Consider the following 23,424-nt stretch of genomic DNA (forward strand, 5'->3'; position numbering starts at 1 on the left):
CCTTGCTCTACTAGTCCCAGTTCCTTCCTCCTGGCTTCTCATCCAGTCTGTTTCACTACCACCACCACGGTCTCCAGTTGCCCCCGCATACCCAGTCCCAGTCTCCATCCCTAGGCTCCTTGTCAAATCTCAGTGTCTCCCCATCTCAGCTCCTTGTCACAGTCTTTGTCCAGTCAGTCCCAATTGATCCCCTGCGCCTCGTTAGATCTGTCTCCCTTCCCCCTTCATTTCCTGTCCCCCACTCCAGTGATTTTCAATCCCAGTCTTCCTCTCCACTCACTTCAGTCTCCAGTCCCAGTATCATCCTACAGGGTCTTTGTCTCAGCTTACTCCTCCCTTAAGACTCCACAGGTCTAGCTTTTTTTCCTTCTGTATTTGAATCAGGTTGGTTTGTCCTCCACTTCATCTGGACCCAGCAGAGGGAGTCACTGAGCACAGGACAGACAGGCTTCCTGCTCTCAGTTCAGGTGCCCAGATGCAGCACAGCGTATAGCAGCCCAGAGTTGTAATTTCGGGCAAAGTCCTGCTCGGCCCCAAGCTGGTATATACCCAGTGCGTATGGAATCTCTGTGGTATTTAGCTGCTAAAATCTAAGCAGTCTCTTCTGAGCATGTGAGAACTATGATTTTTCAAAGGCTTTTAACTTGACCAAACTTGGGAAGATTTTCATAGGTACAGCAAAATGCACAACCCTGACACAACGGCCACCACCTGCCAAATTTCAAGTCCCTGATCCAAAACTTTTCAAACAAAATGCCAGCTTGTTTTATTTTTTAAAATGGGCAAAATGTATTTTTCCCTGGCCTCATTCTCAAATGAATGAACCATTTTGGTAGAAATAAAAACAAACAAACAAAAAACCCTGAAACAGATAGAGCATAGAAAATTTCAGCTCAAATTGCTAAAGTCTGACAAAGTTATAAGCAACTAAAAAAGTGCTGATACCAGCTATGTCTGTGTCATAACTATAAAGGGAAGGGTAACAGCTGTCCTGTGTACAGTACTATAAAATCCCTACTGGCCAGAGACTCCAAAATCCTTTTCCCTGTAAAGGGTTAAGAAGCTCAGGTAACCTGGCTGGCATCTGACCTAAAGGACCAATAAGGGGACAAGATACTTTCAAATCTTGGGGGGGGGGGAAGGCTTTTGTTTGTGTTCTTTGTTTGGGAGTGTGTTCGTTCTCGGGACTGAGAGGGACCAGACACCAATCCAGGTTCTCCACATCTTTCTAAACAAGTCTCTCCTATTTCAAACTTGTAAGTAAATAGCCAGGCAAGGCGTGTTAGTTTTCCTTTGTTTTTCTCAACTTGTAAATGTACCTTTTACTAGAGTGTTTATCTTTGTTTGCTGTACTTTGAACCTGAGACTAGAGGGGAGTCCTCTGAGCTCTTTAAGTTTGATTACCCTGTAAGGTTAATTTCCATACTGATTTTTACAGAGATGATTTTTACCTTTTTTTTCTTTAATTAAAAGCTTTCCTTTTAGAACCTGATTGATTTTTCCTTGTTTTAAGATCCAAGGGGTTTGGATCTTGATTCACCAGGCGTTGGTGAAAGGAAGGAGGGGGAAAGGTTAATTTCTCCTTGTTTTAGATCCAGGGGGGTTGGAACTGTATTCACCAGGAGTTGGTGGGAGGAAGGAGGGGAATGGTTAATTTCTCCTTGTTTTAAAATCCAAGGGGTTTGGATCTGTATTCAATGGTGGCAGCGGAACCAGAGCTAAGCTGGTAGTTAAGCTTAGAAGTTTTCATGCAGGCCCCCACATTTGTACCCTAAAGTTCAAAGTGGGGATCCAGCCTTGACAGTCTGTAATATCAAATTGTGGCATGAGACAAGAACTTGGTTGGAGTTATATCCTGCTAAAAACTGAAGTTTAAGCATATGCTCAAGTCTCAGTGGGGAAACTTAATGGGGGTCCCACATTAGCTAAGACATTTGAAATTGCTGAAAAAATAATGAAGATTGCTGGAAACTGGCTATACTGGTGGTACATGACAGAGCACCATCCTTGATTATTTTCACTTAACCTGTTATAAGACTTTTAGCTTTCCTCACTTGATGGCTGCAAAGCCAACAAAAACATATAAAAACACTGACAAATCCTGCTGAGATTTTCATAGAATGTCTACAGTTTTGGGGGCATTACATAGGTATCTAGTGAGCCTACCAAGGAACAGTGCAGACTCCACAACATCCTCTGGAGGAAAAGCAGCATTTAATGAAATTATTGCTCACCCATCATTCTGACTTGGAGGTAAGACAATACACTGCAACTGCTACAGTAAAAGAGGAGATGAGGGAAAGGTTAAAAAAGAGTAATGTGCCAGATATAAAGATAAAGGAGCAAGAAAACTCCCAGGGCCTTTTTCCAGCCTCAGAAACGTGACTTGCTTTGTTGTCTAAAGCTTTACAAACGTTAAAAGAATTCATTCCTGGTGAAAGGTGCCCAACTTACAACCCTGGAGGCTGAAGTCACACAGATTTAAGTATCTATGATATTTACATAACATTCGTCACCTGCACTGCATGAACACCTGGGTTTTGAAATAACTAAGAAAAAACGTTAGGTCTTTTTTATTTTATTTTATAAAACCATGTGTTAATCAACTGTGGTAAAACAGGGTGGGCAGGGCAGTTGTAGTTCTCATATGTGTTAACGGGTCAAGGTAAAAATGGAGTAATGTGAAATCACATTTTTCCCTAGTGTGGACATACCCCAGGAGGGAAAAACTTTTCCACAATGCCTCATCAATATACCTCAACCCAAACCCTGAGGGGCAAAAGAGTAGTTCAGGCTCCATGGTCCATTCAATCTTATTCCTCTCTAACATTCCAATAAGAGTGCCAAACAATGTCTATTACAGTGGTGGGCTTTGATACACTGCTCAGTGTTCTGGGCTATTATGTCATCTAGGGACATAACCATCCAGCCCCTTAGAAAATTCCTACTTTGCAGAACCTATGAATCCCAGGGAAAACAGGATGAATCATTCACTGCTTCCCACCCTCCAAGACCTAAATATATATCAAAGAGCCAATATGAAACAGAAAACAATTAAGGAGAACATTAAAGTTGATGCCAAGTTAATTTCTCTAGCAAGCAGTACAGCTAAGTTTCAACGATTTGCATTTCCAGTGTACATAATTAACAGAAACATAACCTCTACCTGATACAAATATAGTGTTAAGTATGTCTCAAATGTGAGATGTACCATATGCTACGGTGCAACTGAAAGTGACAATAAAAATTTGAAAAATATATTGCCTTGAGTCCAATAGCTGAAAGTTTGCTTAATAAATTATGATAGTATTTGAACAGTCCAGGCATTGAAGTTAACAGCATATTTTGGTGAATGGGAGGGTTATTATGCCAGTGATGGATTAAGATGTCAAGTATATGATATATAGGAAATTCTCTTAGCAACAATGGTCAAAAAAGGTTTTTGTTTTTTTAAATGAGTACTTAGATTCTACAGGAAAAAACTGTACAGAACCCATCAAAACTCTTTTTTTTGAAACCACAATTTTCTAGTAACTCTCATAATCATTAGTAGTCCTGTCCATACTGGTATGCAGAAGTTAACAAGAGAAAAAGGGTAAAAGTTCTCTTCTCATGAGAGAGAAAAAGGAAAATTCAAAATTATTTGATCAATCACCAATGGAGAAAAGGCACAGTATATTAAACATACGCTACAGCAAAATGCAGCACTGCCTACCAATAGTGAGTACTTTTGCAAACCAAGGATGCCTACATTGTAGATAGTAGACAAACCTTAGACCATTGTATCTGTGACAGATGGGCAATTTCCTGCAATAACCTTGAAAGACCTTACTGTATTAAGTTTATGTATCATTGTGATCCAGGATTTTAAGTAACCTTTCTGGGGTTGGGATATGACTTATACAAGACCTGGGAGTTCAAAAGACTGTACTGAAAATGTGCCACACAATTATGGAGTTTTAGGACAAAAAGTGGTAAGTGGATTTTTTGGGGAATCCCTAGGAAGAAGTTAATGCAAACTCCCCACCTCCAGATATGCAAAAAACCAGCCTTTTGAAGCTATGCCCTGAGGACAGGGTCTTAGTCTGCAGATTTCTATGACTACCTGTTACAGAAGGCCAACATCAAAGGCTAAGGCAATATAAAGAAAAGGCTAATCTGCCCCGCCTGGTTTGGGACCTAAGGTGGATGAACTTGTAACCATGATGAAAACCCAGCTGTGGGTTTTGAAGGACTAAAACCTACCAGAGCCCTAGGTTGAAGTTGGGGGTGACCTCCGGTAACTTTTTTAGCATGTGTGTATGTTTTTATTGTTTTAAGTTAAAGCATTACAGAGAAAACATATTAAGAATAAATGTTCTTGCTTAGAAGCAGCTACGTGGTAATTATAACTTGGGGCAATACACTGGTCATAACCCTTGGAGAGAAGGCAAAACACAAGCACTGGCTTCTTAGGAAGTCTGTCTGGCTGGGAGATCAGTGTAAATCAGGAAGCTGTAGAATCTTAAAAAACCCAGTAAGAAGGAAGTGAGATGTGGGTCTCTGGCCAGGAGAGGTGATATCTGGGAGCCAGAAGCCCAAAGTGGCTGCCGTTTGTGGACCATGGAAGGGGAATACAGGTGGTGTTGCCCTGAAATTGTGACAGTATCCTAAAATGCGTAGAGAACAACACTGATTAACTGCAAACATTTAACACTGGGGAACTCAAATAAAAAGCTGTTATTAGTCCTTTAGCAAGAAATATACAAACTTAACAAGTATGAGGTTTGTATGAGTTACTTAAAAAAAAAAAAATGCTACCTAGATGCAGCCTTCAAGGTTCCTGGTAAGTTGTTTATGAGACGCTCTGGGCCACAAGCTTTGAGATCCTTCTATAAGGGGCTGGGGCATCAGTTCCTAGTTTTCCCTCAGAAAATACTGATGCCAAATAATAGAAAAGGAAAGAATTCTACTAACCTATGTCCTGGTCCTCCTCGATACCTTGCACCAGGTATCAGGACAGGGTCATCATCACTATCATCAGTTTCTTGAAAAGCAGTGCTTCTGGTGGATGATTCTTCATGACTTGCAAGCCCTGAAGAGTCTGGCTGCGGTTGAAGTTCATGGTTTGTATTAACTGGGTTGGCATTAGACTCTGTACTTTGACTTGAACTCTCTTGTTCTTTGCTTTTTTCACTTGAAGGTCCTTCCTCTGGGTTCCTACAGATGCTGTCAAGATTGGGATCACTTTCTCCTTCTGTGCTGGTTCCAGGATGCTCAGAAATATCTGATACAGCTAAAAGAAAAAGGCAGTCAAAATTAGCCACTGATAGTTATAGTCTACTCAGGAATACGTTATTATAAATGTTATAAATAAATTTTGTGTTTGGCTTGCTTTACCCTACCCTTTTTCAGCCAGACAATCATATGAAGAAACAGCAGACAAACCTGTTTCTGTTCTCTCTACAGCTTCATCTATAGTTTTCAACTCTTCAGCACCTGTGACTTCCTCATGCAATTCTTTACGGACTCCTGAAATTAAACACCAGATGATATAATCATTTCAGTAACATGAGTATACACCATAAGTCCTGTACAACATTGAAATTGCTTCACTGTATCAAGCCACTGGTTCATGTAGTCTGGTATGCTACTTCAGGTGCCCGTATCTAATGCTTCAGAGGAAGACAAAATCCATTTACCAATTGTTCAGTTTGGTATATCAGAGAATAAAAGTGGGGTGGGAGATTCTTTCTTTGTCCATGCTACAATTCAATACTTGATCATACAAGTATTTTAGTAGCTAATTTACTTGTAATGTTGTGAAACCGAAGATGTGATAACTCATAGTTGTGATTACCTAGAGTTACAAAGGTTAATTAACTTATTAAAAGGTCTTCATATCTCTAGGCATTTCTTTGGAAATCCTCACTATATACTCACTGATACAGCCATTTGCTCCAAATGTCTCCTGCAGCAATGAACAGGTTGACTGAATTCAGCACAATACATTTTTCTCCAATTTGCACCTTAACATTGTATGCCCCCTTTAAAAGCTGCCAACTTCAACTGTCCATTTACTAAATGGATTAACATCAGAGAAAACATTTGTTTTTTTTTAATGTAAATTTTAATGTTGTTTAAAAGGTAACAGCCCTGAATAAACAAAGTCCCCCAATTATCTAGAGTACAAATACAGCATAGACATGGTGGTAACAAGCCTTCTCTACCCCACCAATGTTCTTTAATTCTGGCCTGCAAGAAACTCCTCCTCAAGGTGACAGTAAAAACTATTCACTGTTCTCCCATAACAGAAAGAAATAAAGGACCAGAAGTTCAGAATTAAGAAATATACATAGCTATATGCCTCTTCAGTTGACAACCGGAATTAGTTTTGTAAAGTAAATAACTTATTGCCTCCCTGAGCTGTTATCCGTTTTGCCTTCTTGGAAATAAATGACAAAAATAATGTTCTATTAAGGTTACATTCTGCCCTCATTTCTGTATGTGTGCAACTCCCATTGAGTTCAATTGTAGCCATGAGAGGAACTGGGACCTTACCATTACAGGAATAACTACATATCTTACTTGTTTCTTCATTTTCTGGTGGTGTCTGTTCTGAGCTGTGTGTTCTTGAAGCTTCTTCGTGGCCTTCAGGTTTGCAGTGACTTCCACTCCCTCTAGAACTTGAAGTTGTGCTGCTCCTAACAACAAAGCACATGTAAAATGTTTCAGTAATGAGGAAAAGACACAAGAAGATTCCATTTTAAACCACAGGGACAACCACAAAGTACAACATATTACTATAAGTAATTACAAAACAAATAATACAGGTAAAATCAGTTGTTTGGAGCCAAATTTTCAGAAGTAGCTTCTAAAGTGTGGCCCTCATTTTATAAAGGTGGAATTCTTAAAGGCTTGATTAAGCAAAATATATGACTTCATCTAATCTTATTTTTTGGTTGTTGTGTCCATTGCCTCAAATTACCTTTTACAAATCTTTTTCATCACTGGAACATCATGTAATAAACTATAACAAAGTTATTAAAGTAGTAAAACCCCAAATCTGTACTAAATGAGATTTTGAGAACCAGTGCTAAAAATTTCCATGCAGATGTGTCTCATAACTTCACAAGAATTTATTCAGTCCATGGATTTGCACCATGGATTTGATGAATTAAGCATATAGCATATCAAGATAGGAACTGAAGCTTTAACATGCAACTGTAGTAAGAAAAGGAAGAGACATGAACTAAGGTATGTACATGGAATAATCTAAGTTATCACATATTATCTATGTTACCTTAAACCTCTCTTTTTATGTTGTAATAACCCATATATGTTTTAACCTAGACTGTAAACTTTCCAGAGCAAGGACCAGGCTTCTGCTGTGTTCTGTAAAATGCATAACTAACTTCTGGTCATGCCACAAATAAACTATTACAGGGACTAAAGTGGTCACCTTTAAAATATCAGAATTTAACGTAAGTTACTATTAACTGGTATTTGAGGTCTCTTGGCAAATATTTTTTCTTTTTAAATGGGGAAAATGGATCCTTCTCAATTAACATACAGAACTTCCTCCATGTCTAGAAAAACCTTTAGAATAGTTTTACAGATGCCCCCCGACTTACGCAATCGTTCCATTCCGGAAAGCTTTGCATAAGTCAGAAACATATACCCCATACGTTACGCAAAAACTTCCGCAACTCGAAAATCCTATTTCTGGCTTATGGAACTTTTTCCGTAAGTGCGAATTTGCGTAACCCGGGTCTTGCGTAACCCAGGGAGCATCTGTAGCCTTATGAAACAAAGTTCTTTTCCTGCTGGGGTCTCATGTTTTAACTCACTCTGCTCCTCTTCTTGCTCTCAACTTACAACAACCACAACCATAAAGCAATGAAAACCTTTCTGAGCACCATCTCAATGAAAGTGGAGGTGAATAGTCAATCTTGCACCTTTTCTTTGTTTGTTGCTGGATTGAGAAAACTCACTCTTGTGGATAAGGAAGGAAACGAAGATGGGCAGAATGATTATAAGTGGGGCTTTCAGGTCTATGAGGTGAGATAGCTAGTCTCTTACACCATTTGTTGTGCTTTCAACCATTTCTGGGCATATGCAAATCCTTGCTAGCCCTGAGAACATTCTCCTGACTTGGGAATTTTGGGGATCAGTTCACATTGCATTAGGAATGAGCCATAGCTACCATGGAGGTACTTGGATTCTGCTCATCTTATCTGGACGGTAATTGTGGAACTCCTGTTGCTTTGCCCTTTGCCTTAAGATCCTAATATACCACCTCTGGAACATGAATTACTTGTCCCAAGAAAGGACTAGAGATGCAAGCACTTTAACACTTACCATCCTGGACAATTTACACATGGTTGAGTGAGTTCGCGGTAAAGACCACCTTTAGCGAACACCCTCGAACTACTGCAGCTTCTTTTCTGCTGGTCTCCTGTTGAGCTGATCTGAGGTGATGGGGAAATGATGTGGAGTCCCAAATAATCTTGGTACCTCCATTTTCTGTTCTTTGTTGTCCTCCATAGTAGGTATTGGCAGAGTAAGGCACAACTATGCAGTAAATTAGATTGTGGAAAGATCTCACACACTGAAAGCAGCATCTAGCACACAACCATGGCTAAACTAAAGGGCCACTTATATAACCTGGTGGTGGGAACGGCAGCCAGCCAATAAAGGAAGCAAGACCGAACAGGTGAATCTCTAAGAAACTGGTCAGAAACATGATAAAGTTCAGGCTCATTGCTGGAAAAGAGTTAAGACAACAAATAAGAAAAGAGGGCAGAAAATAAGGAAAAAAGTTCCATTGGAGACCAGGAGATTTCTGCTACTTCTTCCAGGAGCCTCTCAGAGACATAAGCTTTCTGACAACCTCTCCCTATTGGCATATCTTAGACAGACATTCCCTGACTGGCAGCTCTGATTCTGGGGCCACATGTGGTAGGAAAACCCTAATAAAGGAGGGATGAGTAGGCTTTTTCCCTGACAAACCAAGAGTTTTACTCCTGTACAACCAAAACAACTACATGAACGCAAGATTGAGTCCACACGGTCTCATCCATCAACAAGTGTCAGCTAAATCAAACCACTACAGGTGATTATGTAAGAGAAAGAAAGAACATGTGAATTTGCAGATGTCAAATGGCATTTGTGATGCTGATTGCAAGAAAAAAGAATTTAAGCTGTACACTGAGCGAAACTGATATGGAACCACAGAGGAAAAAACAAATACAAATTTTTTTATGTAATTTTCAGAATCACTTTTCTCCCTAATTGAAGTTTGAACTGATTTTTTTGCTTTTGCCAGTTTAAAAACAGACTTTTAATGTTATTGACTGGTATAGCACCCAAAACCGTGGTCGCTTTACGTCTTTAGTAACAGAATGTTAGCACATTCAATACTACTAGTCAATAAAAGTAACAAAAAAAATCTATTAAAAAAAAAAACAACAACAATGAGGAGTCCGGAGGCACCTTAAAGACTAACAGGTTTATTTGGGCATTTGTCTTTAAGGTGCCACTGGACTTCTCGTTGTTTTTTTGTGTGGATACAGACTAACACGGCTACCCCTCCGATACATAAAAAAATGTGTTAATGTTCTGCACCTCTCACTGAATATGCCTGTCCTAAAACATTCAACAATAACAACTGCAAAAACTATACGTGTCTGGTTAGTTAAAGACACCAGAAGATAGTCTTGCAACAATCTGAAGCGTGCCAGATTTGGATTCTGACAGTCTATTTAAGATCTTCTATCATACCCATCACAAGAGTGTCTAAGGCCCAGATCTGTGTGGGTAGATTTAAAGAAGTCAATGGGACTCCATGCAGATATAAGGATAAGGGCTTAAGGCCTGGATTTTTTTAAAGGTTATTTAGGCATTGTTGCATTCAGTACTGTAACACCTAACTAATTTAGCAGCCTAAATCTCATTTTCAAATGGGATTTTGGCACTTAGGAGTCAAAATCCCATTGAAAGTGCTTAAGGAAACAAGTTTCAAACTGTTACAGGGTACAATGTGTTTTATTTTTAGAACTGTAGTGTTTATTAAAAGTTAAAAATATTTTTCTCATTTTAAGTGTATGAGAGCAGAGAGCCATTGTTTTTGGTAGTATTACTCTACATATTAAACAATTTTAGAAAATCAAACCTGCTTCTTGGTAGCAGGGACAGAAGAGAATGAGCTATCACTGTTGTTCTTACTCTTGGGAGACATTCAGCTACTACAGTGATGGATATCAGTACAAAACAGGGTAGACCCAGGCTATAGATTATCCGGAAGGATTAGTTTTCATTTTAAATGAATACACATAAAAATTACATTAGTTTTCAAACATTAGCATCTTAACTATTTCAAAAAGCATGAAGAACTAATATACCTAGGACATATAATAGAATAATTGCCTTATACATGTCACCTAAAAATATGAAGGCTTTTTTAAGTTTTAGGAGCACAGAATCCAGTCATTTAATATTACATATGTTTAGTAGATTAAAAAAATATAGTGAAAGAGAATTTGTCTGCTTCCAGAATTAATTCTGGATTGCAACATGGCCATCTACATAGTAGTGAAATATAGTATTCAGTTTGTGAAACCATTCATGCGGTTTCATCTCTGAAAAAGGAGTTTTATGACAGATTTCAACCAAGAAACAGGAGACATACTAGCTGTGGGTTTGTTTATTTGTTCTGGTGGGAAGGGGTGGTTAATGTGGGGTTTTCGGTTTAAGGAAACTTCTATCAAGATACTTTATGTTGCAGATTTTTAAAAAAGACGACAAACAAAAACTACTCCTGGGTTACATACCAGTAACCGGAAGTCTCCCATTGTGTAATCTCCTCCATTATTATCATTTGTATTGTGGAGGCCCCTACCTATGGTTCCCTGTCATAGACCAGGGCCCCGCTGGGGCAGTCACTGTATAAACACAGACAGCCCCTGTCCAGAAGAGTTTACTATCACAAGTGTAATTTTAAAGAGCTAAGCTCTATGAATTTTCCAAAAGAACCACCTTGCTAGACTTCAGCACTGTAAGGGTATGTCTACACTACGAAATTTGTTCGATTTTATAGAAGTCGATTTTTAGAAATCGCTTTTATACAGTCGATTGCGTATGTACACACTAAGGCATTAAGTTGGCGGAGTGCGTCCTCACTACCGTGGCTAGCACTGAATTACGGAGCAGTGCACTATGGGTAACTATCCCACAGTTCCCGCAGTCTCCGCTGTCCAAACAGGAAATGAAATTCAGAAGTTCCCGGGGCTTTTCCGGTGTACCTGGCTAGTGCATCGGAGATCAAACTGCTGTCCAGAGCGGTCACAATGGAGCACTCTGGGATAGCTCCCTGAGGCCAATACTGTCGATTTGCGTCCGCATTACACCAAATTCGACCCAGCAAGGTCGATTTTAGCGCTACTCCCCTTGTCGAGGAGGAGTACAGAGGTCGATTTTAAGAGCCCTTTCGGTCGACGGAACAGGGTTGGTTGTGTGGACGTGGTCATTTTTTAATCGACCTAATGCGGCTAAATTCGACCTAACCCCGTAGTGTAGACTAGGCCTTAGTTTCACATTTACTTTGACTCTGAACATGCACCATCAATCGCCAGTCATCAACTAGCACTACACCTCACCATATAAGCCCTCTGTTCTTCCTGTACAATGTAATACATACGTGGAAGTGAATCCATGGAAAATAGTGATTGAAACTGTGCGCTAACCAATCAAGTTTTCTTCAACTTATCACAGTTTCCCACTCTTACCAGACTGGCCACGTCTACACTACAAACTTTGGTCAATACAAATTACATCGGCATAAAGCTGTTACAGTTATGATGTCGCTTGCGTGCATGCATACTTGGTGCTATATGTGCTCACCGGGAGTGCTTGTGTCGATGCACAGTGCAGTGCACCATAGGTAGGTATCCCAGCGTGCAACCTGTCATTGTCCACCACTCTGTTTCTTGGGAAGTTTTCACAATGCACGGTGGGGCAGAACTGAGTTGCACAGGGGTGCCTGTGAACAAGGGGTCAACTTCCCAGCGTGCATCTGCCTTCATCCCATAATGTCATCTATATCATATAATTTTCATACCTTTTTAAAAATCCCACAAATTTGCATGACCATCCTCGGTGTCCGCCATCTCTGACAGAAGCATGGAACCGGCACAGCTCTGCACCACTACCATAAGCATTGCAAGCACAGGAAGCACTATCTTCAGTTATTTGCAGAGACATAAGAAAAACTGAATGAGCAGGGAACATGACTATTTCTTGGAGGGCAGATTTTGTGGAACATAGTGAGAACCAATTCCAGGCTGTTGGTGGCATTCATGGTGGTGGAATGCTGCTCCTGGACCCAAGAAACAAGCACTGACTGGTGGGATCACATCATAAGGCTTGGGATGATGAACAGCGGCTGCAAAACTTTCCAATGCACAAGTCTACATTCCTGGATCTCTGTGCCAAGATTGCCCCAGCCCTCCAGCACAGGGACACCAAAATGAGAGCTGCACTGACCGTGGAGAAGCGAGTGGCAATAGCACTGTGGAAACTTGCAGTGCCAAATTGCTACCAGTCAGTGGGAAGTAATTTTGCAGTTGGAAAATCCATTCTGAGGGCCATTGTCATGCAAGTGTGCAGGGCTATTAATCATCTCCTGTTACACAGTACTATGATTCTCAGCAATGTGCAGGACATAGTGTATGTATTTTCAGCAAAAGGGTTTCCAAACTGCAGTGGAGCAACAGACAGCATACATATTCCTACTTTGGCACCAGACCCCACAGCCACAGAGTACATCAACAGAAAGGGCTACTTTTCTATGGTGATGCAAGTATTGGTGGATCAGTAGAGACACTTCACTGACATAAATGGTAGCTGGTCAGGGATGGTGTGGGGTGCTCACATCTTTAAGAACACAGGACTGTTCAGAAAGCTACAAGCAGGGACTGTCTTTCCTGACTGACGGATTACTATTGATGATGTTGAAATGCCAATAGTGATCCTGGGGGGACCCAGCCTACCCCTTACTCTCCTGGCACATGAAGCCATACCCCAGCCACCTCAACAGCACCAAGGCAAGATTCAACTACTGACTCAGCAGGTACAGAATGACAGTTAAATGAGCTTTTGGTAGGGACATTGGCGTTGTTTACTCACAGGCCTGGATCAGAGTGAAAAAAGCACCCCAATGATTATATCTGCCTCACGTGTCCTGCATTGTATCTGTGAAGCAAAGGTGGAAAAGTTGCCACCGGGCTGGAAACGGAGGTGGAGAGGCTGTCTGCTGAGTTTGAACCACTAGACACAGAAGAGCTCAACGCATAGCTATACAGCTCAGGGAGTCTTTGAAAGAGCACTTTAACAGAAAGCCCTTGTAATGTCTTGCAGCATACCGTACTCTACCCATCTCTGCTGAATTGGGGACTCTTAGGAATTGTGTGTTGCTTGGTTTATGTCTATGAATATAGCTCTTTCAATGCAACTATTAAATTTTGCAATGCTTGCTGCACATCTATGATTATTACACCGTGTTTGTCACTGATCCTATGAGCTGTGTCACACTGTACAGTAGCAAGTAGGTGGGTGCTTTCAGAACTACTAGGCACTCTGCAACATATGTTGTGAACTAGTAAACAGGAATGATTTTCCAAATAATACAATTTTATTCAGTACCAAAATCAGTGGGGAAAAAAAGTCTGCAATTTAAAAGCAAATACATAAAAAACTTACTCTATTAACGAAACAGAACTTAACAAGGGGCAAAAACATTCATGTCCATTTTGCCTACACATACAGCAACAGTGGCTTTTACAAGTCAGCATATGTGAAGCTTGCTGTGTCCTTAATGTCACCTAGCATGAAGTGGTAGGGGTAGGAATGCAGGTCCTGATGCCATGTGGCAGGAGGTGTAAGGAGCTGTTGAAATAGAGTAATGCAAAGGGAGGTGAACCCATGATTGTTGAAAGTGCAGGCAGTGGTGTTGGAACAATTTTTATAGTGGGGGTGCTGAAAGCCATTGAACAAAACTCTAAACCCTTTATATGATGGAAACCACTTCAAGCCAGGGGGTGCTGCCGTGCCCTCAGCACCACTAGTTCCAGCACCCCTGTCTGCAGGTCCACAAGAGTCTGCAGCATCTGTGTTTGCCAACGGAGAAGCCCCATTATGTCCTGATGCATCTCCCTCTCTTTTCCTGCTGGGACTCTCTCCTCTCTACTCTTCCCTTCTCCAGGCTGCCAGCCATATTCACCCTGAAGGCCCTTTGCTCACGGTCTGATCAGCACTGGTTACAGGATCTCATTGAACATGTAATTGCAAGTCCTCTTCTTTCACCTTATCTGGCTCAGGCATTCCACGGATCTGCAGGGGGAACCCCTCAATGCGACAACAGCAGTAGCTGCAGATAAAACACACAGTGGTACCATCATCAATACAGTCACAAGAGAAAGCGAAAGTTAAGATTCAAAACGCCCTTCCCTTGCTCCTCTAAAGTTTTACACAAGACGTGCTTATTGATACTTCAATAAGGGGTGGTTATTTTATCAGGTATCTTATTCCTGAAGGTAACAAAGGCAGAGAAAGCACAGCTGCTGCTAGGGGCCCATATACAGGGCCGGCTCCAGGCACCAGCTTAACAAGCAGCTTCTTGGGGCAGCCAAGGGAGAGGGGCGGCACCTGGGGCAATTCGGGGGCGGCAGGTCCCTCACTCCCTCTAGGAGCGAAGGACCTGCTGCCGCCAATCGTGGCTTTTTCCCCTCCCCCCCAATTTCTGCAGCCGGTTGCGATTGCGGCGTTTTTGTTTTTTTTTTTTGCATGGGGCGGCAGAAATGCTGGAGCTGGCCCTGCCCATATATTGTTAGCCTATGTACTGCAATGGTGCCTGTCGAAAGTATTGCTGACTGGTGTGGGAAAGCAGCCTACCATCGAAGAAGAAATAGGGCAGCCATCCCTAGAAACCTTCAGGTGAGGATTGCAGAGTACCCCCATGGAAGTCTCATCGAGATCTCTCAGGATTAAAGGGACATTCCTGTGTACATAAATAAACTGCTCCGCATGGGCCCCCTTGCCTAACTCAATAGGGGAATTAAAAGCAGATAACACCACTACTTCTCTTCATAGTACCACTACCTAGTCTAGTACTAATAAATTAATGTAAAGTCAGTAGCTGTGTCCTGTTAAGTTGGGGGCGCCATCACCGTAATGGGAAATAAATTTACATACTTACCCAAAGATCCTTCCCCTGCATCAGGCTCTCCCATGCTTGACTGCCAGGACTGACTGGATTGCAGTAGAGTATCAAACAGGTACTGGCTCGGGGCATAGCTAGACCTCCCAGTCACGCGTCCCCCATCCTCCTCTTCCTTCTCCTCCTCCTCGCTGCTCACACTAGGGGCCTGTGATGTGGCTCCTTGGAGGTATCCACACTGGTATGCGGGATGGATAAGGAGGTCTCCGCCAAGTATGACATGCAGCTCTTTGTAAAAGTGGCAGGTTTGCGGCTCAGCATCAGATTGACTGTTGGCTTCTCTGGCTTTCTGATATGCCATCTGCAGTTCCTTTGCTTTCACGAAACACTGCTGTTGATCCCTTTCATACCCATTCTCCTGCATCCCCCATGCAATCTACTCAGATGTTAACATTTCTACAGCTGGTCCATAGCTGTGCTTGCACAGTCTCTTTTCCCCACAGGCCAAGGAGATTCAATATTTCCTGTCTACTCCAGGCAGGAGCACTTCTGGACTGCGTAGCCAGCACGGCCCGCTGCACACAACAGAAAGCTGGAAAAGGCATTTCAAAAATATGCAGGGTTTTAAAGGAGCATGGGGCCTTCCAGTCTTCTGTGACCCTGAGCAGTGGAGTTCACAATTGTGACCAGAGCACTCGCGCTGCATTGACCTCAGTACATCGAACATGGCTCAACACCACTCAGGGAGGTGGTGTTGCTGTGTCGCTGTAATGGGGCACTTACATCAGTGGCAGACAAATTTAAGCGTAGACACATGCATCACTAGGTCAATGCAAGATGGCTTACATCGACCTAACTTTGTAGTGTAGACCAGGACTGAGAAGCAGTGTCCCCTTCAAGGACAGGACGTAAGGAATGAATATCTAAAAAGTATCAAAATAAAGAAAACATCTAAACAATTATTGCTTGCCCAAACTGCATGTCCAGACAGACATGCACCTTATAGATCTCTGAGAACTCCAATTTGTAGTTAAGATTTCAAGACTCTGTAGCTGTGAGCATGATATTTAGATTAAAAGTAAAGTAAACAAAAAGTTTTAAAGACTATTAAAGAGAAGATGCATTTCCTTTTATACCCTTTTACAGACCCATGTACAATGGAGATGTTTGTTTCTGGGTCCATGGGGCCTAAGAAGTGATCATGTAGAGCCTCTCTCTCATGGTTACCCCTATTTCATACTACCCTTCAATTTCCCTCAATTGCCCTTCAATTTAGTTGAGGTTCCAACATTTTCAAGCAACGTTTGGATTGCTCTGTGCCAACAAGGGAACACAGAACCTGGTGCAGTTCTCGCTCCACAAATTTGAAATAGCTCTTTTAAAATCCATGTAGACTCAACAGATGTGTATTTCAAGAGTACTTGGTACAATATTTTTTTCTGAATTATTTAAGATTTGAGTTAAAATTACAGAAGATGATCTATACAGTGAACTATTACTACTTTTCTTTTTTTTTTTAATTAAAAAATTCACAACACATTTCTGTAATTGTGCCTGCTCCAAAACCTTCTTTGGCTAGAAGAATTAAAATCCATAGCATTCTAAAATGGATGTACCGTTACAAAGTGAAGTTTGCTAAACTGTGTTTATAAAAAAAATTCTCAACAACTTAAAAAGTTAATGATGAAAGCGATTTTTTCCTATTCTTTACATACTCTTTGCTATATATTTAAAGATTGACCTCAGAAAGAAGAATTTTTCCCACTTTTAAAATAATTTTGCCCTCGATGATTGAATGCAAATAGAACACAGAAAATAGTTTATTCCTAATCAGATGGTCACTACCTCTGTAAAATACTATTACAGAACTATGAAACAGCAGGAAACAATACATATTAAGTGGTATATATAATTGAAAGAATAAAATCATTTTAGGTACAAATGCTAATACAAATGCTAATACAATGGAAAATTGTGCTTATTAACAGCTAAAAAAAAGAACTTCTTACCACTCATCCGTGAAGTCCAATTTTATCGTGCTTGTAGTAGTTCCTTCTGTACTGTAGTGCAAACTTAAAACTGGTTCACCTGTTCCTGCTCGTGAACTCTGCTTTTCACTGTCTGTAAACAAGGGTTGATAATATTTGAATGTGTGTCAGTAATTTATGTAAAACTGTTAAATAATGGAAACACCTTCCGAAGTGAATTAAGATAACCAAAAAATTCTCTCTAATACAATCTGTTTTAAAGCCAGACACAGACCAAACCAAAAGTTAAATGCTTTGGAGTGATTGCACTGAATTTATACTTTGCAAAGCTTAGGGACTAGCCTAAAGATATAACAATTTGTATTTACAACAATAAAGAGGGCATATGAGGTCCTTAGATTTGACCATAAGATTCCTTCTGATTTACATGGGAGCCATACATAGAATCATAGAACTATAGGGCTGGACCCCGAGAAATCATCAAGTCCAGCCGCCTGTGCTGAGACAGGACACCAAGTAAACCTAGACTATTCCTAACAGATGTTTGTCCAGCATGTTCCTAAAAAATTCCAGTGATGGGGATTCCACAACCTCCCTTGGAGGCCGAATACAGAGTTCAACTACCCTTATGGTTAGCAAGTTTTCCCTAATATTTAACCTACACCACTCTTGCTGCAAATTAAGCCCATTACTTCTTGTCCTAACCTCAGAGTACATGGAGACCACTTGATCGGCATCTTCATTATAAAAGCCCTTAACATATTTAAAGACTTATCAGGTCCCCCCTCAGTTTTCTTTTCTCAAGACTAAACATGCCCAGTTTTTTCCTCCACAAACCTAGGTCAGGTTTTCTAAAGCTTTTATAATTTTTGTTGCTCTCTTCTGCTCTCTCAGTTTGTCCATGTCTTTCCTAAAGTGTGATACTCAGAACTGGACAAAGCTGAGGCATCACCAGTACTGAGTAGAGTGGTATAATTAGCACCCATTTCTTACATATGACACTCCTGTTAATACACCCAGAATGATATCAGCCTTTTTGGCAACTGTATCACATTGTTGACTCATTCAATCTGTGATCCATTATGACCACCCAGGTCCTTTTCAGCAGTACTACCACCTACCCAGTTATTCCCCATTTTGTAGTTGTGCATTTGATTCTTCCTTCCTAATTGAAGTAGTTTGCACTTGGATTTACTGAATATAATTTTATTGATTTCAGACCAATTCTCCAATCTGTCATTTTGAATTCTAATCCTGTTCTCCAAACTGCTTGCAAGTGCTCCATTATCCAAATCGTTCATGAAAATATTGAATAGTACTGGACACTATAACTCTGAGTACAGTCTTTCAACTAGCTGTGCACCCACTATATAGTAATTCCATCTAGACCACATTTCTCTAGTTTGCTTATAAGAATGTCATGTAGGATTGTGTCAAAAGACTTATTAAAATAAAAACATATTACATTTACCGGATTTCCCCCATTCACTAGATCAGTTACCCTGTTGAAGGAAATTAGGTTGGTTTGGCATGATTTGTTTTTGACAAATGCATGCTCGCTATTCCTTAGAACCCTATCATCCTCTAGGAGTTTACAAAATATTTTTTTAATAATTTGTTCCAGTATCTTTCCAGGTATTAAAATTAGGCTGACTGATCAATAATTCCCCAGGACTTCTTTGTTCCCCTTTTTAAAGATAACTACAAATTTTTGCCCTTCTCCAGTTCTCTGAGACCTCACCCACGTCCATGAGTTCCCAAAGAACTGCTAACAGTTCCAAAATTGCTTCAGCTAGTTCCTTAAACCACCTCGGATGAATTTCATGAGGCTCTGCTGACTTGAACACATCTAATTTATCTAAATATTCTTTAACCTGTTCTGTCCCCATTTTGGCTTGCGTTCCTTCCCCTGTGATTTGGTCCTTTGTGAGCAGGACTTTGGATATCTACTATCCAACTATTATACTGAGGTTTGGAGTTTTTTGTATGGGAACGTGGACTATCATTTCAATCAGTGCTACATTTTGAAAGTGCTCCTCTTCCTCACCCCTCCTCATTACCTAAAATTATCCTAGTGTGAATGTTCTTTATGCTGAAACTCTGAGAACGTGAACAGTACCAATGAATACCTGGTGCACAGAGTTAAGAGATCATGGAGGGTCTGTGCAATGGGCTCTATGGCATCCTTCCCTGAAGGAAGGTTCATAGCCAGTAGGCCCATCTACATCATGGACCTCCTGTCTACAAACACCACTTAAGAGGTGTGCAGTAGCCCATTCCTGCTAATAAAGGTTATGGGCAGTAACATCAAATATAAACTTACCACACAGGTGCTCCTTGTTCAGAACCTAGATTAGTGGGAGAATTCTTGACTTCTAGGCCCCACATATGCCACCTATGTGAAGCCCACTTACTCCAGCCTCATATGAATTATGAGAATGTCAGTCACCCTTTGCTATTAATACATTATTAATTTATTAGTTGTTAAACATCAATGTACAGTCTTCCCTTTGCTGTCATTGGGAGTTTCAAAAAATAAAACAAAAACAAAACAAAACCCTTCCTCACAAACCATCTTCTTATACTCGATCCTGCTGTGAAGCCATCACCCTACATCTGTAACACCATGAGTTTTTTTTCCACGATGTCAAATAAACATCAAATTCTGCCCATTGAAGTCATTGACCTTTCTCTACATAACAACAGGGTCAAATTTTACTCATGCTTTGTTACTGCAGGATGAAACAGAATGAAAGTGAGGTTGCTCACCATGTGCAGTAAGTCTAGTTCTTTGAGCTGAATGTCCCTATGGGTGCTCCACTTCAGGTGCGCATGTTCCCCACGCACCTTTGATTGGAGATTTTCATTAGCAGTGGTAGTTCAACCCATGCATGCTGTTTGCTCACTCTGACCGTCTCTGCTAGACGGTACCGGAACCTTCCCAGAACCATGTTTACTCTGAGAACTGTGGGATTTTCCTGCTTCACTGGTTCCGGAGGAGCCTTTTGCCTCTATCGTACCAAGCCTCGAGGCTGTTGACCTGGTCGGAGGGCGAGGTCTTTTTAAGGAGGGAGGGATACCTTAAGAAGGGAATTAGAGCTCCTCTTCTTAGAATCTTTAGAGGAAGTCTTTGAAGCCTTCCCCTTTCTGGAAGGGTGTTGCACTGAGGTCGAAGGACCACTAGAGACTGTGGCGACTGATGTATAGCGAGGGTTCTCCTGACCTGGCTCTGAAGTGAGGGGAAAGGAGCACTCCTGCATTAACAGTCACAGTTTGATTTAGCAGTTCTTCTGTGCCCTGGATTTGAGGGCTCAACAGAAATGACACTTCTGAGAGGCATGCAATTCACCCAGGCAGTGAACACACTTACAGTGTCTGTCACTAACCGGGACAGCCTCTCTGTGTATGAGCGAATACTTAACTCCCAGTGAACAGACATGCCCCTCACAGGGAGGATTTCCCAGGAAGAAATTAAACAATCTTTCAACAACCAGTAATTATCTGTTAATGTTGGTAGTCAATCGCTGACTATGATGATATTGTCACATTTTTCATCTATGGCTATGCATTTCACTCTGAAGTTCGAACCCTGATGCACAGTCAGCCAAAATGAGGGCATGGGAAGTCCATATCTAGGATGTTTGATGATGCAGCTCAGTGACGCATTTCACATGAAGCCTGGAGACTATTTTGTCTATCCTGCTCAAACCTGTTACATGCTGATCTTGTCAGAGACCCCCAGTGAGTCCAGTTCTGAGCTATTTGCTTGAGTTCTTTGAGATGGATGCCAGCCTCCTGGAGACTGCTCATCAGGTTATCTTTGAAGCACTTATGCGGACAACCCTTCTTTCTTTTGCCCTGCCTCAGCTCCCTATACAAGATCTGTTTTGGGAGACAGTGGTCTTCCATTCTGATGACGTCTGGTCCACCTAAGTTGTGCTCTCAGTAGCATTTCCTCAATGCTGGTTGTGTTTGCTCTCTCAAGGACTTTAATATTGGTCACTCTGTCCTGCCAGCAAATGCTCATTACTGAGCAGAGGGAGCACATGTGAAATTGCTCAAGCTGTTTAATGTGCCATCTATAGAGAGTCCATGTCTCAGATCCATACAAGAGAGATGTTAAGACCACTGCACTGTAGATCTTCAATTTGATGGAGATACAAAAGTTGTGTTGGTTAAGGATTTTTGTTCAGAGTTGGCCAAGGGCCTGGCAGGCTTTACTAATTCTGTAGGCAATTTTCTGATCAAGGGAACAGTCACTTGTGATGGCGCTACCCAAATACTTGAACTGATCTACATTTTTCAGCTGTGTGCCTTGTATGAAGCTGGCTGGCGCTGGGGCACTGGAATGAGGTGCTGGCTGAAACAAAACTGCTGTCTTACTGAGACTGATGGTGAGGCCAAAGAGCTGGGATGCTTCAGAGAATCGATCAACAATGACCTGAAGGTTGCTATGTCTATGGTCCATCAAGGTGCAGTCATCTGCAGAAAGTGCCTTGATAAGAAGTCTCTCCAGCGTCTTGGTCTTAGCATCAAGTCTTTGAAGATCAAAGAGGGAGCCATCCAGTCAGTAGCAGATATAAATCCCCTGATCCAAGTCCCTCGTGGCATGGCTGAGGACACAGGCAAAGAACAAGTTGAACAGCACTAGAGCAAGTATGCTGCTTTGTTTCACTCCCTTTGAGATTTTGAATACGTCAGAAAAGTTACCATTGGAGAACACTTGTACTGTCAAGTGGTCATGGAACAGCCCGATGATTTGTATGAATCTTCTCAGGCAACCCAGTTTATGTAGAATAGCCCATAGACCCTCTCTGTTGACCATATCAAAGGCTTTGGTAAAGTCAATGAAGACTGCATACTGGTCCATGTTCTGCTTTAAACATTTTTCCGGGACCTGCCTGATGACAAAAATCATAGTATTATGAGCTGGTCTAAAAATCACACTGCACTTCTGGCATTCTCTCCTCAGACATGTTTGGAATGAGTCTGTTCAGTAAAATGCGAGCTAGTATTTTCCCCGCTATACAGAATAGGGAAATGCCTCTGTACTTTCTACAGTCAGCTTTGCTGCCTTTGGCTTTGAACAGTGATACAATAATAGCATCTTTGAAGTCTTGTGGCATTTTTTCTTCCTCCCAAATGCTACTCAAGATGTCGTGAAAACACCTTGATAGCCTTTGGGCCTGCTGCTTTGTACAGTTCTTATGGAACACCATCCTTTCCAGATGCCTTTCCACACCAGAGTTCAATTGTTTGATGGCTTTCATGACTTCTTCAACTGACGGAGGGAGGTCGAGATCCTCTTTGATGGGTTTCTCGGTAATTGATCAAAGACATGACAATTGACTGTGGATGCTCTATTGAGTAGACTATTGAAGTGTTCAGCCCATCTCTGCATGATACTAACAAACTAAATAAACTAAGTAGAATGAATTCAGCAAGCAGCCGAGACACACACAATGCTGACATGCTAAACTCTGTTTCAGGCCGAGGTGGTTGAGAAAGAACCGAGGGTAGTTTGCCTGTACAGCTTGATACAGCCTCAGTGTGGGGCACAAGGATATTAGCAGCGTATGCAGACGTCAAATGGACACTGCTGATTAAAGTCTCCAATCAAAGATACATTGGGCACACAAGCACCTGAAGTGGAGTACCCATAGGGACAGTACTCAAAGAACAGACAAGTCTGTGTGGGAGAAAAATACTAGTTTTAAACACAAATACCTTTCCTAATAAAAACAGCAAGAGCAAGACGGGTACCCAGAAATCACCTACTACAGGACAGGCCCAACAAGGACAACAACAGAACACTACTGGCCATCACATACAGCCCCCAGCTAAAACCTCTCCAGCGCATTATCCACGATCTACAACCTATGGGAGGCAGGCCAGTCCTCGCTTACAGACAACCCCCCAACCTGAAGCAAATACTCACCAGCAACTACACACCACACCACAGAAACACCAATCCAGGAACCAATCCCTGTTGCAAGCCTCGTTGCCTACTCTGTCCCCATATCTACTCTGTCGACACCATCAGAGTACCCAACCACATCAGCCACACCATCAAGGGCTCATTCACCTGCAAATCCACTAATGTTATATATATATGCCATCATGTGCCAGCAATGCCCCTCTGCCATGTACATTGGCCAAACCGGACAGTCCCTCCGCAAAAGAATAAATGGACACAAATCGGACATCAGGAATGGTAACATACATAAGCCAGTAAGTGAACAC

The 23,424-nt window shown here is 41.5% G+C and overlaps 1 protein-coding gene across 6 annotated transcripts in view; it reads right to left on the bottom strand.

Moving 5' to 3' along the window:
• DCAF6 (DDB1 and CUL4 associated factor 6) overlaps nt 1-23,424 on the bottom strand; it is a 166,767-nt gene that overhangs the window by 26,310 nt on the left and 117,033 nt on the right. For all 6 annotated transcript variants that reach the window (XM_034791508.1, XM_034791490.1, XM_034791480.1 and 3 more), the window contains 4 exons: nt 17,203-17,314; nt 6,568-6,683; nt 5,428-5,511; nt 4,957-5,275 (listed from right to left, as the gene is read on the bottom strand). In XM_034791508.1, coding sequence (XP_034647399.1) covers nt 4,957-5,275; nt 5,428-5,511; nt 6,568-6,683; nt 17,203-17,314 — 631 coding nt within the window. The remainder of the gene's footprint in view (nt 1-4,956; nt 5,276-5,427; nt 5,512-6,567; nt 6,684-17,202; nt 17,315-23,424) is intronic.

This window comes from Trachemys scripta, chromosome 1, assembly GCF_013100865.1.
Source record: "Trachemys scripta elegans isolate TJP31775 chromosome 1, CAS_Tse_1.0, whole genome shotgun sequence".
NCBI lineage: Eukaryota > Metazoa > Chordata > Testudines > Emydidae > Trachemys > Trachemys scripta.